Source organism: Lampris incognitus, chromosome 8 (assembly GCF_029633865.1).
Source record: "Lampris incognitus isolate fLamInc1 chromosome 8, fLamInc1.hap2, whole genome shotgun sequence".
In the NCBI taxonomy this organism is placed as follows: Eukaryota; Metazoa; Chordata; class Actinopteri; order Lampriformes; family Lampridae; genus Lampris; species Lampris incognitus.
This window is the reverse complement of record NC_079218.1, coordinates 5760937-5780433: the sequence shown is the minus strand read 5'-3', so window position 1 is coordinate 5780433 and position 19497 is coordinate 5760937. Positions and strand designations below refer to the sequence as shown.

At 48.5% G+C, this 19497-nt stretch overlaps 1 protein-coding gene across 1 annotated transcript in view; it reads right to left on the bottom strand.

The window, feature by feature from the left end:
* LOC130117052 (autism susceptibility gene 2 protein-like) overlaps window positions 1-19288 on the bottom strand; it is a 160198-nt gene extending 140910 nt beyond the window's left edge. The window contains exon 1 of the mRNA XM_056285194.1: window positions 19019-19288. Coding sequence (XP_056141169.1) covers window positions 19019-19288 — 270 coding nt within the window. The remainder of the gene's footprint in view (window positions 1-19018) is intronic.
* Between the last annotated feature and the right edge of the window lie 209 nt (window positions 19289-19497).

The window sequence follows — 19497 nt, the reverse complement described above, 5'->3', positions numbered from 1 at the left end:
TCGGCATTACTAAATTGTCCCTAGGTGTGTGTGTGTGTGTGTGTGTGTGTGTGTGTGTGTGTGTGTGTGTGTGTGTGCGTGCATGTGTGCGCATGCGTGTGTGCTGCATGTGTGTGGTGTAGGTGGCTGCTGTGCCAGGCTATGTTCAAGTGACAGCTTTAATGTTACTGAGCATGTTGGCGCCGGTGTACCTCCATCCATACGCTTGATTAATGATGCTTCTGCATCTGTCAGCTCTGTGTGTGTGTGTGTGTGTGTGTGTGTGTGTGTGTGTGTGTGTGTGTGGCCACTGTGCCTGGCTACGCAATGCTGTTAATGTTCGCCTTGGTGCCTGTAACATTACCTCTGATGATGTCTCAGGCTTGTTTGATTCAACTGGTGCATTCAGGCCGGCACAGTTGTAATGGCATATTGTGGTTAACATGCATCTCAGAGCCTATTGAGTATGACTGGTGCTGGACAGGCAGGCAGGGCCCACCTGATTTCCTCAGCGCCCACCCACACTGGGACTTCTGCCTGCACCGCTTTGTCGTATAAACGTATGCACGTGCACCAACAGCCGTGTGTGCACGTGGACCCCTCAGAGAAAACATGTTCTCGCGCGTGTGGGTTCGTGCAAATCGTGAAGTTGTGATATTGTTAATATTGCAGCGTTTGGTGTAACGATTTCAACATCTCTGACTGTTTGGATGTGAATTGTGCGGATGTTTACTCAAGAAGCATACTCATATCTTCAGCCTCTCTAACACACGGGGCTTAGAATAAATGCATATTGTTGTACGTATTCTTTGGGTTATTGCAGTTTTTACATTTTACTGCGGATAAGAGGGGTTAGAGCCTTTAAAACACAAATATTCGTAATATCGTGATATTTGAAAAACTTGCAGGAATTTATCGAATTGGCCCTAAAATATCACACGATTGAATCTGATGGTACCAGCCCCAACTTGACTTTAATTTGACTTTAATTTGGGGAAAAACAAAACTGACAAATTCAGTGCTGCTCTGCATGAATTAGGCTGTCTTGTTAAGTGATTTATGTCAAATATATCAATATATAACAATATTGTAGCGAATTTGGGGGGCGGCCTGTCTGTCTGTCTGTCTCTGTCTCTCTCTCTCATATATCCTATAGAAAAAAACAATCAAAATTCAACATACATATACCAAACCAACAGGGGAATAAAACCCATCGAACTCTACAGAATCAAACAGGACAAGAATCAAAAATGACAAAACACGAAACAGTGAGGTAACCTGTAGGCCTTGGCATGGCTTCCCGTGTGGTAAATGGTGAATATGGCCCAAATATCCCAAAACAAATATGGCCACCTCTGGCAAATATGTGGCACATGCGGCATTGCTATGGCTTGGTTCTGACCCAGATCTGGCAAACAGGAGCGGACCGCCCGAGTGCCATCATTCCACGCGGTATGTGGGCCGGATGAAAGTGTCGGGTGTGGGCCGGGTCCGGGCCACAGCAGTTTTGCTATGTGGGTTGGGATTCGGTGTTGTGGCTATTCCCAGCTCTCTTTCCTCGTGTCCCCACAGCAGAAGGCGCAGGAGCTGAACGGCACATATTGAAAACCCTTTAACTCCGTGTTTTCTTTTAGGATAGAGAGCTTTAGAGCCATCTGGCTTTATGTAATACAGCCGTCCCCACTGTACACACACACACTCTAGCCAAACTTTATAACACATCCCAAATTAGTCCCACAAACCCAACTTGAATTAATCAACTGAAACCACTTCCCTCGCAAAAATGTCTTGTTTCTAACACATTAAACTGTCCCTCGCATTTGGACTGACGCTAACAAGTACCATCCATCACGCTTAAAAGACAAACAAATGAACATGAAAACAAGTTTTCCTCGTCAGATAGAGATGAGACTTTCCTCGGCATGCAGGTGGTGCAGATAGGAGCTACCCTCACGACATCTGGGAACTTGTATGATGGACGTCACTCATCTACAACGTGGACCTGTCTGCCGGCTTGCATCCATCACCCCCCCTGCAGCTCTCTGCTTCTAGGATGCATCAGCTGTATCGACCGCAACACAAAGGGTTAGTGTTGTGCAGCCCAAAGCAGTTTATAGCAGGGTCACTAGTGGGGGACCATTTGTCCGTCATGCCTGATGTGAAGGACACTACTGGTCAAAAGTACTGTTTCACCACTGAGCCTCAGTTACATTCCCCAAGCCAATGGGCTGATTGGTCAAACAACAACTTTTGGACACACAAAATAGTGCCATAATAAGTATGACGATTCTCCAGTAATATAATTTAATAATATGGGAACCCAGGACCAAGAAGGTCCTGGGTTCGAGCCCCGGGGTAGTCTAACCTTGGGGGTCGTCCCGGGTCGTCCTCTGTGTGGAGTTTGCATGTTCTCCCCGTGTCTGCGTGGGTTTCCTCCGGGGGTTTCCTGCGTTTCCTGCGTTCCTCCCACAGTCCAAAGACATGCAGGTCAGGTGAATCGGCCGTACTCGCCGCCCAATGACTGCTGGGATAGGCTCCAGCACCGTTTCTCTTTTTGAGCTCAGTCGAGTCTGTTCCCATGTTAGGGCATGATGAAAGAGGCCTTCTGATGTTGCTCTTACTCATCACTAAATGTCAAGTTCTGTTTTTGTTCATTTTTTATGTACTTTACTGATCCCCGTAGGACAATCCCTCTAGAAACACTCAACGGTAGGAGAAGCGCTCAACAAACAAGGAGCAAAACAATCCGGTGATTCGAGTCAATTCAAGTGTATGTACGTGAGACAGACTTCTGCTGCAGTTCCCACCAGCCAGGATGTGGACCTTAATCACCACACCATACAAATGTTCCGTCCACGCCTATCCAGCCTTTGTCTTTTGTCGACAAGCGTACCTGTTCTCGCACAAAATACGGCTCTCCACGATCCTGATAAATGTGGGGATTGATTAGCATGCATGCTGGTACGCCCGGAGTGGGAACGATAAAGGAATGCTGCATCAGAGTCGGTAATCTAACAACAGACAACCCCAGCGGAAGCTGCACTTCACAAGTATATTCAAGAACAAAATCTGCACGGATGCCGTATTACAAGTTTGCAGCTGCTAGTGCACTCATTCAAATATTTACTCACACACGTAAAAATGTTATGACTCTCAATTCTAAAACTGGGTTGTGAGTCAGTTTACGAACGTTAATTCCATCATGCAAATTCTCAAGTGTTTTGCTGTGAAAATACCGAATAATTATAAATACTCAGCCCAGACAGCATCCGGATGTGGGCCACTTCAGGCAGTGATGCGGCACTGATGACCTTCTTCTGGCCCTGACAACATGGATGTGAGCCTGAAGTGGCCCACAAGTATAACAGCAAATATGGCCCAAATATGCCAAATGAAATGTGGGCCTTTTTTTGGCAAAGATGCGGTGCTCTGGGCAACATGTGATCTGGATGTGACCCTGAAGTGGCCCGTGTGGTAAATGGTGAATATGGCCCAAATATCACAAAACTAATATGGCCACCTTTGGAAAATATGTGGCACATGCGGCATTGCTGTGGCTTGGTTCTGGCCCAGATCTGGCAAACAGGAGCGGACCGCCCAAGTGCCATCATTCCACGCGGTTTGTGGGCCGGATGAAGTGTCGGGTGTGGGACGGGTCCAGGCCACGGCAGTTTTGCCATCTGGGAGAGAGCACGCACACTCGTTGTGTACCCCTGTACTGACAAATGATGAGAGTGTTTAAGGGGAATGAGGAGGTTTTTTTACTTAAGTTTCACCCCGTCTCGAGTCTTTTGATTCATTTGGTTTCCCAGGGTGACATGAGTAAACACCTCTGTGTGACGTCTCAACACAAACACCACCTCCGTCTGAAACTGATGCACAGAATAAATGTTTAACCATAAACAAAGACATACTTTAACATATCCTGAGCTCTTATTTATCACGTTTGACAAATTCCAAAGCGCTAAAGCTCCCCTTCAAGCAGCCATTAAAATAATAGCTGCAGAAATAACAGGCTCAGATGTAAATAATACATAATGCACACTGACATCACGCATGCGGCATTATTTCATCCTCAGTGATGAAATAAAAAGCAACAATCCAATGTGCAGAACAACAAGGTGATGAATGACAGGGCCAAACCATAAGCTCCACACATGCTTTGGCACACACACACACACATATATATACACACAAATACACACCCACGGCTCTAGACCGACACGCATTTGCAGCTTTCCCTTCTCCATCCCACCAAACCTTGTCTCCCGTTCCCAGGAAAAGCATTTGTCACAGAATCCACGCTTTTCAAACGCAGCATTACTGTCACTCTCGCCCGCTCCTTCCAAGCCCGAGGTTTTCACATGCCGGCCGGCCGGCCATACAAACATGAACATCGAATCGCTAGTCCGTCCATGTTCCTTCACGCTCTGTTAATGAAATTGCATTTGATCGGCAACGATAATGGCCGGGATGAGCTATTATTTGCACGCATGACATCTAAATCTGTGCAGTAGGTGTCTTTATTAGTCAGGTAACCTGTGTAATTGTTTATTTAGTGCAGGATGTGAGCCACATTTCTCAGACAATAAAGAATTGTGACACTGTTGTGTTTCCAACACGGGCCCACCTCTCATCATCCACTTATGTTTGCACACCACACTGATTACTTGTTATTTCATTCATTTATCCTGCACCAACTACAGGAAATGACACGACCACCTGCAGCCACAGACGCACACTCATCTACACACACTGAGTGTGTGAAGGATTACATCAGCACAGGAAGTAGGCTGCTTGTGTTGGAGCCGCAAGATTCAGGTTAAAACTGTGAGACGAGCCCTCCTCCGGAGCCTCGGGATGAGTTAGCTTCCCGGGCAGAGGCGGGGGGACGTGACATCACACCGCAACACAGCCGGGCACCCTCGTACTTCACAGTCACTTGACCTGGAAGTGATGGATGCAACTGTACATGGAAGGGTTGAACTGTACATCTGGGCTTAGGAGTAAACCAAGATAAGGTGCCTTTAGAGAGGTATTATTTGTTAAACTAGCTGATTATTATTATTATTACAATATGTTTAGCTGCATTTTTCAACGTATTGTTTCTAAACGCTTAAAAGGGTGTGGATGCAGAAAATAGCGTGGCGTTAAAGCACCAATTCATCATTTTCCCACCTGAATACAGAGTTATTTTATCCATCTGGACCATGGAGTCAGGTTATATGAAGGGGTTTTCCCTCTGGTTCTCCCCAATTGTACTTGGCCAATTACCCCACTCCTCCGAGCCGTCCCGGTCGCTGCTCCGCCCCCTCTGCCGATCCAGGGAGGGCTGCAGACTACCACATGCCTCCTCCCATACATGTGGAGTCGCCAGCCGCTTCTTTTCACCTGACAGTGAGGACTTTCACCAGGGGGACGTACAGGTGGGAGGATCAAGCTATTCTCCCCAGTCCCACCCCCCGAACAGGCGCCCCGACCGAACAGAGGAGGCGCTAGCGCAGCGACCAGGACACATACCCACATCCGGCTTCCCACCCGCAGACACGGCCAATTATGTCTGTAGGGATGTCTGATCAAGCCAGAGGTAACACGGGGATTCGAACCGGCGAGCCCTGTGTTGGTAGGCAACAGTATAGACTGCTACCCGGATGCCCCCAGATACATGCTATGTTTGAGCTTTGAGGGCCAAGCCAAGAATTGTAAATTGCAATAAGAATTATTCCATTTCTATATTTTAAATTCGCATCTTGAAACAGTACCCCACTACCCAGATTCCCCAATCTACTACTACTACTACTCCTACTGCTACTACTTTGGGCTGCTCCCGTTAGGGGTCGCCACAGCGGATCATCCATTTCCATCTCTTCCTGTCCTCTGCATCTTCCTCTGTCTCACCAGCCACCTGCATGTCCTCCCTCACCACATCCATAAACCTCCTCTTTGGCCTTCCTCTTCTCCTCTTCCCTGGCAGCTCCATATTCACCATCCTTCTCCCAGTATACCCAGCATCTCTCCTCCACACATGTCCAAACCATCTCAATCTTGCCTCTCTTGCTTTGTCTCCAAACCGTCCAACCTGAGCTGTCCCTCTGATATACTCATTCCTAATCCTGTCCTTCTTCATCACTCCCAATGAAAATCTTATCATCTTCACCTCTGCCACCTCCCCAATGCTGTTGAAGTTTCTGACCAGGTAGAAATGTTCCTACTCAAACAGGAAAAAGGTTTGAAACGTGATGACGACGTGGCGAAGCGTGTTAGACAGATAATCCACCGATTCTACCATCACCATCACCGTAGGACAGTGTTCCCATGTACTCTGGTGTAGTTTGTAATGCATTAGCTCGCCTGGGTTAGCTCTGGTCCCAGGATCTATTTTTACCGGGGTGGGAACTGTTTAGGCCCTGTGATGGCCTGGCGGCCTGTCCAGGGTGTCTCCCCGCCTGCCGCCCAGTGACTGCTGGGATAGGCTCCAGCATCCCGCCACCCTGAGAGCAGGATAAGCGGTTTGGATAATGGATGGATGGGAACTGTTCACTGCTGAGCTGATGGCACCACACGCGACAATAGCTGCTACGCCTTGTTGGTAGTTTGTTGTAATTAGTTGCAGGAGGGAGGGGACAGATTGGGGGGGAATCGCGGATTTCAGCTTTAAGGTTCGTGTCGACACTCACTGGAAAACTCGAAACCCCTGAGTTCTGGAAAGCTGAATCAGTTCATCTGGACGCAACGTGTCGTCAGCCTCAGCCGAAACCGAAGAAGACGAGCGATGACAGGTTTCTCCCACTAGAGGTTGCATCCAGATGAACTGATTCAACTTCCTGGAATCTCCCAACCTGGATTACTGGACATGCATCAAGACATCCTGACCTGGGAGGTGATTCAGCGGAGCTTTCCGCAGAGCGGAGAGAAACGGAGGCAGATGGGAGCGGAGACAGCGACGGACAGGCTGGATATGACGGCATCGGAGAAAAATAAGGAAGGTGAAAATAAATCAATAGATAAAATACAGGTAGGAAATCTCCAAAGGGCTCTCTGTCTGTAGGTCCACAGGCCCAGCGGCGGACGCACACCCACAGACACACAAGCATTAAAAAAAAATGTATCCCTAAGCACTCCCAGATAAGGGTGTGCTGTGTAGTTAGGCATGAAGAGAGTCTCCTCTCGAGTGGAAAAAAATCTGTCCAAATATATCATCATGAGGGCAATTACACACAGAAAACAGCGTGTGACTTTGGCCACAGCTTTACTTCAGCGATGGCATTTTAGAAAAACCCCTGAAACAGCCAGGCTTGCTCCCTCCCCCCCCCCCATCCCACAACGCAGCAGAAAGACGAAATGAAAAATAAAATGGCTGAGCTCAGCAAGATAGTGACGTGAAGACCAATAAAATTTATTATCCTTAACCACGGCAAGTCAGTTTTATGGGTACGAGGACGACATTCATCTCTCTCCACGCCAGTGAAGGTGTGTTTAGATGGAAACCAGTACGGGCTGTAATCAGTACAAGGAAATATTTCAGTTTCAGGGGCTTTTGCATGGTTTGAAGTCCCTTGATTTCTCCAAAAGACTGGTTTACATGAATTCGGGAACACCTTCTACGAAGCTTGCATCTATAACGCCCTATAAGTGTCGCTATAAGTCATTGTAAGATTCATTATAACCATGCATACGCCCTCACAACACCTCATAACCACCTTTATGATACATTATGTCAATTTAAAACGGATGTATGCATTATAAATATGTCATCATTAGCCTGTTTATCTGTCAAATGTCATAATGCATCATAGCCAACTTGTTTTGCTGAAGTTTTGTAGAGATGCACAATGAGACTTCAGTGCTATTCCACAGTCTTCCGCCATAGCCGTTAGTCATTGTAATACACATTTCGGAAAGTATGGGCGTTATAGGTGCAATAGATGCTTATAGGGCGTTATAGATGCTTATAGGGCGTTATAGATGCAAGCGTCATAGAAAGTGTTACCATGAATTCTTCTAATAATCTGTCTAAAATATGACGGCTCTACCAATACTTGCTGGTGTCGATGTCTGATCTTAACTCTCTTGTGTCTATATTATTTGTGTGTTGCTGCAGAAGGCCACGAGTGATGCTACTTGCCATCCTGGGCTCGTGTGTGTGTGTAATAGAAGACAACAATCTGCTGTGATCTCACTACCAAACGCTGTAATAACGACGTTCACCGTATGCAACGTCGGCGTCCGCCATTTGAACAGCGACGGTGCTTTCACGTCATCCTCATCATTGCAAACATGCATCGTCTGCAGAAGTCGAGCACAAGCCAGAGCAGATGAAGTCACAAAAAATACAGTGAAGAAACGGGGAGTAAACCGCCGCTCTCTCTCCATGAGCGCTAGAATGCCATTAGATGCTTCTCGTAGGGGTCAGCATATTTGGGGGTTAGGTTTGGGGTTAGGCCAGCACCCCTCAACCCATAGAGTAGATAAACTCACTTTGGTATGAATCTATAATATCATCTTGGAAAGGTGTTTGTGCACTGGAGCGTGCACACACACACACACACACACACACACACACACACACACACTGTGCTCCATCTACACAAATCCATTGTTTTCCTTGATTCTCGTTCCTTCTGAGGCCCAAACCCCCCATGCACCTCTGCTCCGCTGAGCAATCTGCTGGGTGTCCCTCGCATTACTGCGACAATGTCAGTTGTGTTGTTGTTGTTTTTCTATACGTGTGATAGAACAGCGTTGGTAAGCATGTGATTCAAGCCCCGATGAGCTGGACGGCACATCGTGACATCAGGCCATCATCTCGGCCGGCTGAGGGAAACCGACAAGTCAGCAGGGGAAGACGACGAGCGTGTGAAAGTCACAGACCCCACACTTGTAATGTTGTGGAGCAAACTGGGTCAAAAATCCATCCATTATCCGCACCGCTTATCCTGCTCTCCGGGTCGTGGGGATGCCGGAGCCTATCCCAGCAGTCACTGGGCGGCAGGCGGGGAGACACCCTGGACAGGCTGCCAGGCCATCACACACACACACATTCACACCTAGGGGGCAATTTAGTACGGCCGAGTCACCTGACCTACATGTCTTTGGACTGTGGGAGGAAACCCACGCAGACACGGGGAGAACATGCAAAATCCACACAGGACGACCCCCAAGGTTGGACTACCCCGGGGCTCGAACCCAGGACCTCCCTACTGTGAGGCCACCGTGCTAGCCACTGCGCCGCCCTAGGTCAAAAATGTATGTTGTAAATCTGCAGTGGGAAGAAACACATGTGTCACATATCTCGGGGGCGGTACTGGGGGTTGATAATGTAGTTTTCCCGAGGGGCCCCACAGTAGTGTAGTTCTTCTCCACAGTGTGCCAGACAGCCAAGCTATGTACACTGGTGAGAGGAGATCAATGGGGCTTTAAATAGGGCCTTGGCTCAGATCATGTCTCAATGAAACGAAATGCCTCCTCGTCATCTGAAGCGACTGCACACTTTCAGAGGGATGTCAAGTGAATTTTGATGAGTGCGCGTACGAGTGCGTTTGTGTGTTTGCATCATAGATTTTTTTTTTGGAGTACGTTCAAAACTCCCACGGCTGTATTATCTAATCTGGGGGAATTTTCTCTCTGTTTTTTTTCCCCCCCTGACATCCAGCAATGACAGAACATTTTATTTCATGTGTCAGTTATCAGGCTGTCGCTGCTCATTAATACACGCTGTACATCACCGTCTGACAGACCCAAAATGCAGCTAAATGAAAATCTGCCGCTGCTGCCAAGAGGTTGAAATAAGCACATGGGTGGAGGGTAGGAAATGTGTTAAATGACTGGAAATGTGGCATTATTCATAAAGCAGAAACACCCCTCAAGGCCGTCTGAGTTCAAGGAGAGCTGTCCTACGATGTGTTCTTTCCTCAGTAACGAAGCGAAAATTTGGGGAGAATTTTTTCCTCGCTAGCCACACCTGTTCATCATTTGAACCAGCTTAGTCACTAAACAATGCCTTGTTCTTGCCCTGCATTTCTTAGTCCTTCTTCAGGCCGAGCACCGAGCCCGAGAAATCAATTGTTTCTGCAAACCCGGCGAGCCAACAGCATCATCCCACAAAAATAAAGAAACACGAAGAGAGGAAAACGCCAGGCTGACGCTGCTAAACTGCAATTCATCTTCGTCGTTCGAAGCTATGAGAAATACAAGCCCTTGCTGCCATGATTATCGCAGTCGGTACTTTCAGCTAATGCCACAGACCTGTCTAGTAGCCCCTGCTACACTTTAAATGTCAATCGGCCAATCATTATTTGTTATTTGGTTATTTGAATGTCTGACAACATATCAATGCAACCGCAAGGACCATCTGATTCTGATTACACATATCCCTTCCCAAATACCAGACACATTTGGGCCTAATCTGGGGCACTTTTGGTACTTACAACTCAGTTACGGCACCGGCAACCGTTGTGTGGGCCAGACATGGCCCAAATGTAATGAATCAGGCTTGACTTGGGTTACAGAACATACTATGTGGGCCAGATGTGGGCCAGATGTGGTCCAAATGTGGCCCAAGTATGGCTGAGTTGAGACAGCCATGCTCACCCTGAGTCAACGCCGTCATTCAAGGCCAAATGTGGGCCGTAAGATAACTGCAGATGTGGGCCATATTTGGGCCCAAGATTCTTTGCTATCTGGGTTGAATAGGTATATTTTTAACCCAAACTATTATCCGCCCGAACCCATGATTCACTTTATCCCACATGTCGTGACATGACTAATCCTGTGGCAGTGTCCAAACGATAGCTATACATTGTAAGAAACAAGAAAGGTCAAGCTGGCATTGTTCCTATCTGTGGTAATGATGCATGAACATGAACAGAGATCAGAGACTGAAGGCCTGCTGCTGCACGCTTCTAACTACGTGCTGCTCGAAATATTGGACAGTGTGGGAATCCTCGGATTGGGGGTAGTTCAGCGATATTTTTTCCTGTAATTCTACGAAATCTTTACGAAACTTTCAAAGTCTGTGTCCACTCACTGCAGCCAGGTGTTTAGGTGTGAAAACGAAAAACTCTGTCCAGTCCTTCTTCACACAAGTACCTCCAGTCTTGGCTGATTGTCACTACCCATAATACTCAGAAGAACGAAAGAACTGTTTGAGAAGAAGCAGCGGTGACCATGTCCCTGAACACCGTTTGCATACCCAATACCCATGTCTTCTTCCCTTGTTGTGTCGATCCGCGCTGCTGGGGGCGTGTACTGGAGGCAAGGCACCGATGGACCGACCAAGGGAGGTGCTAGTGCAGCGACCGGGACACATACCCACATCTGGCTTCCCACCCGCAGACACGGCCAATCGTGTCTGTAGAGACACCCAACTAAGCCGGAGGTAACATGGGGATTCAATCAGGTGATCTCCGTGTTGCTAGGCAATGGAACGGACCACTACGCTACCCAAACGTGCCCCACCATCCCACTTCCGACACCCATGTAGTGAAGGGAGTAGCCTGGGTACCGCCACAGCCGGGATGCGAACCCGGGTCTCCCGCACCATGGGCGACAACGTTAACCAGTCGACCAAAGGGTCCGACCCGTTAGCTAAAGGCTAGCAAGTCTATTTATGCGTGCACGTTACAATTTGCCTGTAAAATAATACACTCTACCATACTGTAAAAGCTGTTCTGCATGTAAATTGGTGTCAGATATGTTGCCAGTGTTATTAGGTATCTGGTTACGGTAAACAATCACCAAAGGTTATCTTCTCTGCACAAAGGTTATCCCTCTGTTTTGTGTCGATATGCAGGGAAGCTGCACCGCTGACGGTTCAGCTGTCTGTACACCAGCCCAAAAACACCAGTTTGTCATGGTTAGCCATGGTTTTTCTTTACATTTGGCGTCGTGCACGTGGGACGCTTGGGGGCGGGAAATTGGAAATTTCAATTGAGAAATTCCAACCTCAGACTCCGAATGAAATGCAACACAAGCTAACACCGGACCGAACCGGTATACCGAATTTGACCACTAAGCCGCCGCTCCAGAGTGGAACATAATGACACTGACACAGTGACAATGACACGGACGCAGTGATTTTATTTCTCACAACCATTAAACTCAACTTTTCTTCTTCTAAACGTCAGAACAATTCATAAAACAAGACTTCGGCCCATTGCATCTTGAGAAAAGACCAAATAATCAAAACAACAAAATCTCCTCTGTGTTTTTCGGCCCACCTCTTTTGTCGGCTTCCTTTCCGAAATGCTGCCATAATGGCAGTTTTCATTTTCACTGACACCAACTCTGCCATATCTTGTCTCCCTCGTCACCCCCAAACAAACACCCCATGCGCATCTTCCCCCCAACCTCATCTTCTGAAATGTGATCTCCTTGTTGCCGGCCTCGGCCTCGGCTCTAATGGCGCTTCTCCACTGCATGGTACCGGCTAGACTGCATCCAGCCATCCATCCATTATCCAGACTGCTTACCCTGCTCTCAGGGTCGCGGGGATGCTGGAGCCTATCCCAGCAGTCATTGGGCGGCAGGCGGAGAGACACCCTGGACAGACTGCCAGGCCATCACAGGGCCTGCTAGACTCGACAAATTGTGCATGGCCTGCCAGACACTAGTGGCTCGTTGGTCCGTTTATAAGCAAACATATGATGTTAATCATATCATCATATCTCTTATTATTATTACTAATGCAGTACAAGCTGGATTTAGCGCTTTTTAATTAGCCAGAACATCTCATACTGACAAATACCGGTTTAGTCGGTTTGCATAATATCAAACCGGTTTAAGATCGTACACCGAACCAGACCGGTAAACCGCAAACCAACCCAAATCTACCACCGACCATGTGATATTTGGACCAACTGCAGACAGGAGGAGGTCTAAGATCTGCTCTTGAACTGGTGGGCTGTTCACGCCAGGAGGTCCTTGCACGCATCGTACCACTACCTAAACACAACACCACCACCTAAACACAACACACTGGATCTTTGTGGTCGTCTCTTGCTCAAAACGTGCCTTTTTTCTGGAAAAGCTCTGCATGGTGTTGAGTATACCGCCGCCTCGAACAGGCTCAAGGAAAATCTTGGAGCGCGTTCGCCTTTAATCACACGAGTTTGACTCTTCCTGTCATAATTATAGAGACTTCCTGCTTATAATTCCATCAGTCCCCACGACAGAAAGCGCCTTCCCCCCACCTTTGAGTTCGGCCCTACAGAAAACAAATAACCGCCTTTGCTGCCTGGCGTAACAGCATGGTGGGTTGTACGAACTCGCTGGTCCGAAGGTGTGGAAATACCGGAGCTCCTCGTGGGGGTTAACCGAAGCAGCATTTGTTTTAAACCGATCCTTGGTCAGTGGGGGGCGGGAGGGGGGGTGGGTCTCCCATGGTTTGGGATCCCTTTCAAGTGAAACGAGGCAAAGATTTTAAAGGAGAATAAGCGGCGTTATCTAGTTCTATCTCTAAGTGTTGTAATCGGTTGCTGCTCGGGCCTTATGCCTCATTAAGTTTGCTTGCTTCCAAAACCGCTCCTTCAAAGGACAGCTGCTGCTGGGCAGATGCAAAGCTTTGATTTCAACGCACTGACTGGAAGAGACCTCCTCGGTACATTCAAGGGAAAGCGATTGCTCAAATTGAAACTGAAAGGGGTTTAGGTAAGGGAAAACACGCTTGCTAACACGACAAAAAGGAGAAGATGGAAAGAGCGGGGAGATATGGTGAATAATATAGCAGGCAAATCTCAGTAAAGATCTGAAACACATCTCATATTAAGTAACCCTAGTACCTTGGCCCCATACTAATAGACCTCTTGCTCATAAATCGAAACACACCGGTTCAAAATCCGCCACGTCTAAACCAGATCGGCATCCTAAGGTGTACGGGGGGAAGCTGCAGGGCGTAGCGCGAGATGAGGGCCTGAATTCGCTGGAAGAAAGTCTGAGCAAATTATCGTCATGGCCGATGCTGAAACCTGAATTCCTGGCACACCTCATTTAATCGGATCTAAGGCACAAAAAAAAACAAAAAACATTAAAAAAGCCTCAGATAGAAGACGGTGGTTATGTGCAATGTGAGATGCAAATATGCACTGCAGAGTTTTGCATGCAGGTTAAAATTTGTCAACACACCAGTTCAAACTGATAGCAATTCTACTACCACTAGTAATTCTCTCACTGTGTTTTTGTTGAGACACTTATATAATTCTTGTATTTCAGAAGTGCACCTTTCCTGTAGACAGATCTCTGCAGATGGCGTTGGACTGCCCTATTTAGAGCCGAGCTGGGACATTGTGTGACGTTTAGTCATTCACAAATTTAGCCACGCCAGTCAACAACGATTGGTTTTCTCACTCGCTAGTGTAAACCCACAGCCGCGTCCCAATTCAACAACCACCCTCTAGTCTCCCCCTGCGTGGCTTCGGAAAGCCGTGCATCAGAGTTTGTTCTGGATCTGGCGACACCGCCACCGGACAAATGAGTCGAACCAAGCACGCTGCGCGACTCGAGGCTGTTGGAGACATCGACTTGCAGCAGCCTCGGGGTCTCGAAAACTCCTAGCATGTAAACAACCGCCCTGCAGGGGCCGAACGAGAAGGAATGCAAAAACTTGGATATCAGCACATTTTCAAAGGCGGGCTCACGGGCAGTAGCGTCACAGCGCTGTCGTGACAGATGGAGACCACTTGCACACACCCCTCGGGCTCTGACCTCATAAGAATGTAACTGGGCCCAAACAGCGAAGAAGGCCCTGGCGCTCTCGTACGGTGGTGAGAAGTCTCCAGATATGTGCTAAAGTAGTACGACAGTGAACCCAATATCCCGCAGCTCACGACTGCAAACAAAAGGGTTGGCAAGCAAACTACTAAGCATTCAGACTGCTGCGGCATGCACTCGCACTATCTGATCTTAAAGAGAAGCCGAGGGAAAGACCCGGTCATGGTGGACACCTTCATCACACGAGGACGGAGCACAACAACAGTTGCTTGGGAGGCTAAAAAGAATCGGTAGAAATAAATTGCTGATTTTAAACTTTTTTTTTTGTGCACGTTTATTTAAATCGGTTTATTCAGCAAGTGGTGATACATCATAACTGTCTCACCCATACTCAGAGCCGAATACTTGCAAGTCTTCAGGATGGTAAACAAGCTTAAAAAAAAAAAGAAAATGGCCATCACCGACTCATTAGACTTGCAAACAAACATGGAGAGAGCAGTGTTTGAAGATGGGCGTAGGTGTTGGCTTCTTAACTAGGTACGGCGGGAATGTTTTACACACACACACACACACATATATATATATATATATATATATATATATATATATATATATATATATTAGCAGCGCCCTGCTTTACACTCTTTCATTTATAGACATTTGAATACCTGCTGGTCCAGTACACCATTCTTATATTGTTGACTGCAGAGCGGCTGTATGGTTGGAGTTCAGCATTGGGTGCCTTGCTGAAGAGCACTTCAACATTTGTTGTCCCAGGGGCGGGAGAGCATGTCTGCTTTTCCTCTGCCATTTGATAGACCTGTTATTTTGCTCTACAGCAATCATCTCTCAACCCATCAGAGCAGAGGACAAACAGTTTTGCAGTTTTGGACTTCACAAACAAAACACGTGGATGCCGGAGCCATCCCTTCCATCCCCTCGTCTTCCGCTTTAACCCAAAATGTGGTAAGAATGCAACCGATGGGTGTGAGGATTGGACTTCCAATGGCAAATTGCATGATGCGAACCCTGCAAAACCACCTACATCTCGACAAGGAGCGGGCTATCAGAAACTGTGGAGAGAACAGAATATAGAGCGAGAGACTGCCTGTGGGAAGACAGCGGGGGAAATAAATCCATCCCGTAAACCAGTTCATCAGTATGATGAGTGAGACTCGTCCCCCATCGCTACGGCCTTATTGCAAATCCTGTCGTGTTCTGATGGATCAGAACACGACAGGTTAGCCCAGGCTGTTTGTTGAGATGAACAAATGGAAGAGTCGATGTGAAAACCACCAGACAACCAACGCCCAGTATGATACCGGAGCAGGGCCACAATACGATGGTATCCCCATTTTAATCTCCAGTATGACAAGCACTGCAACACTACAGGGCCATATTTCATCCATTCTGCCTGACACGGGTAGCAGTATTCACACCCTGTCTGTCTGCCTTGCACAAATACCTCGTAATGCACTGTTTGTTTTCTCTTGTCATTAATTAAGCCGTGTCCTTTCGTTACTCCCCAACTCTGTTTGTAACTCAAATGGCTTTTCGTAAATAAATCTGACGTGATATCGATTTTGCTTGGGTTGATTCTGCAGTATAAACTGATTTATGGGTGGGTGGGGGGGGGGTTGACCGCAGTAAAGAAGCTGAAACACTTTCTCTCTTTGAAATCAATAATACTTATGTGTATGAGGCCATAAATCAGTTACTAAATCAAACCGAATGAATCCCAGACTTTTGAGCAGCCTCTCAAAAGCCATTATTCCCATATTAATTTCATCTCATTGCGCGTTCTTTAATTAATAGCCTTGAAATTTGAACTAGAATATCACTGTAGTGAGCATCATTATATCAACACAACATCCATTGGCAGAAAGTCATTATATTACACTCCAAGGATTTTTTTTTGTTTTTTTTTACAACCACAACCAAAGAATGCTGCCGCTAGTGGCCTTTACAGTAAACCAAGAATGAGGCCTACTGATGATGACACATTAAAATCAGGTAGTTTAAGATCCATCCATCCATTATCCATCCATCCATCCTCCATCCATCCATCCATCCATCCATCATCCATCCATCCTCCATCCATCCATCCATCCATCCATCCGTTATCCATCCATCCATCCATCCATCCGTTATCCGAACCGCTTAGCCTGCTGTCAGGGTCGCGGGGATGCTGGAGCCTATCCCAACAATCATTGGGTGGCAGGCGCGGAGACACCCTGGACAGGCCGCCAGAGCATCAAACAGGGCCAGCACACACACACACACACACACACACACACACACACACACACACACACACACACACACACACACACACACACAGCTAGGGGCAGTTTAGTGCGGCCGATTCGCCTGACCTACATGTCTTTGGACTGTGGGAGGAAACCCATGTAGACACGAGGAGAACATGCAAACTCCACACAGAGGACGACCCAGGACGACCCCCCCCCCCAAGGTTGGACCACCCCGGGGCTCGAACCCAGGACCTTCTTGCTGTGAGGCGACCGCGCTAACCACTGCGCCACCGCGCCGCCTAGTTTAAGATCGAGAGACTGAAATTTGGAGGGAAAGACAAAAGCCAGTCAGTTAGGCCGGCAGTAAACAACAAAAATGACCTCGATGGAAATTCAAGTTATGTTATTCCCCCCCAGCCATTCTTTCCTACGCCTATATTTAACTAACAATAAAACAATGCTGCGGCTGTGATTTTACAACAAACTCCAGCCCTGAATCATCTTGACAGTCGTGCACGCGGACACACGGGCTCGAGGCGAAACGGAGCGAATGCAGCAGAGTCGAGCGCCTCCGAATGACAACGTGAGAACGGGAGACGGCTCAAGTGCCACGTCGGTAACCCAGAGGACACCTGAGAACCGCACACAGGAGACAACCGCCGGATCTGGCTCGGGTAGGGCCCGCCGTCACATGGAGAGGTCACAACGCAGCCGCCGCGGCCTGCATGGAAGGCGGGGTCGTTCCAGGCTTCCCCTGCGGTCTGCCGACATACCCAACATGTATTCACGCCGTCGTGTCGGATGAAACACTTTACAGCTGTCAGGACACGGTAAAATGGACACCGCCACCGTGGTCTAGATCTGGTCGGCATATTCAAGTCTGACGTCACATAGGAAAATCCAACTCCCCCCCCTCCGCTTTTTTGTCCCCAATTGCACTTGGCCAATCACCCCACTCTTCCGAGCCGTCCCGGTCTCTGCTCCACCCCCTCTGCCGATCCGGGGAGGGCTGCAGACTACCACATGCCTCCTCCCATACATGTGGAGTCGCCAGCCGCTTCTTTTCACCTGACAGTGAGGAGTTTCGCCGGGGGGGACGTAGCGCGTGGGAGGATCACGCCGTTTCCCCCAGTCCCCCCGAACAGGCACCCCGACCGAACAGAGGAGGCGCTACTGCAGCGACCAGGACACACACCCACATCCGGCTTCCCCCCCGCAGACACGGCCAATTGTGTCTGTAGGGACGCCCGACCAAGCCGGAGGTAACACGGAGATTCGAACTGGCGATCCCCGTGTTGGTAGGCAACGGAATAGACCGCCACGCCACCCGGACGCCCTCTTACTTTGTTCCGACGTGGTATGTTCCTGGATGGCTGATGGGAATGTGCACAGACAGTGTAGTGTGGGAGAGAGTGATACCTACTGTAAACCTATCAGCAACTGGTATTGATATGACCAGAAACTGCTGTTGCAGGGAAATGTGCTATACTACGTACAGTCCTGGAGTGCATAAGTCAAACAAGTCGTAAGTCCCAGCCATATTACTGGAAGGCTGCCCGTGCCCCGTGTGCGTTCCAAGGGAACTGGGCAGCCTGTGCACAATACATTACTCACACTTTTGAACAAAACCTCATTAAAGTGAAGCGGAGCGGTTCAAATCTGCAAAGAGCACAACGGCAAAAACATCTGCCGCTATCATCGTTGCCCATCTGTAATCTAGAGTAAAGCTCGGTCTGCCACTCTCTTGTGAGATCAAATCCAGAGCGGCAGCACACAACAGCGACCTCTCTGTGACACAGATAGAGATCTCTGGCTGCAGCGCCACATTTAAAAGCCACATCTGTTGAAATCCAGCTCACACAACAGCCAAATATGCGGGCGGGAGCCAAGCGATGGGCCGGGCCAGCCCGGCGAGAGGGGTGGGGGACTGGGCTGTGCATGAAAATAAACACATCTTGACACAGCGTTGAGAGATTTACAACCCCGTCCCGATTCTGACTGCTCGGGGGAACTCGTCGATGTGCCGCTCGTCCAGGGGGCCGGAGAGCAGAAAGCCGGCCAACACCAGGATCGGTACTCACCTCCAGCGCCTCCAGCGTCATGAAGCCCGTGATGGAGAAGCCGTCTATGATGTCCTCCTCGGCGGAGGTAGACTCCTTTCGCTTCCTCCGCGGGGGTCTGGGACGGGAGGATGAGGGCTCCCTGTCCCCCTCCCGCTCCGAGTCGGAGGAGAAGCGCAAGACGGAGCCTCTCACATGGTTGCTCCTCGCCCCGTTCGATCTACGCTCCCGATCCCTCTCGGACCTCGACTTCCTCTTTTTCCTGAGGCCGCTGGATCGAGGGCCATCCATGTCCTTTCAGAGGAAACACCTGATAAAACCCTCCTCCGAAAGAGAATCGACTGGATCGGGGGGGGGGGGGCACCAACCGGCACTGCTGAAGCTCCACTTGATGCACGAACTCCACAAAGAAGTATTTCCACAGTATCCAGTCGAATGTTGGTGTCAGTGCATAAAATCCAAAGTAGCCATGTAATATCCAGCGGATGAAGGCTTGTGCA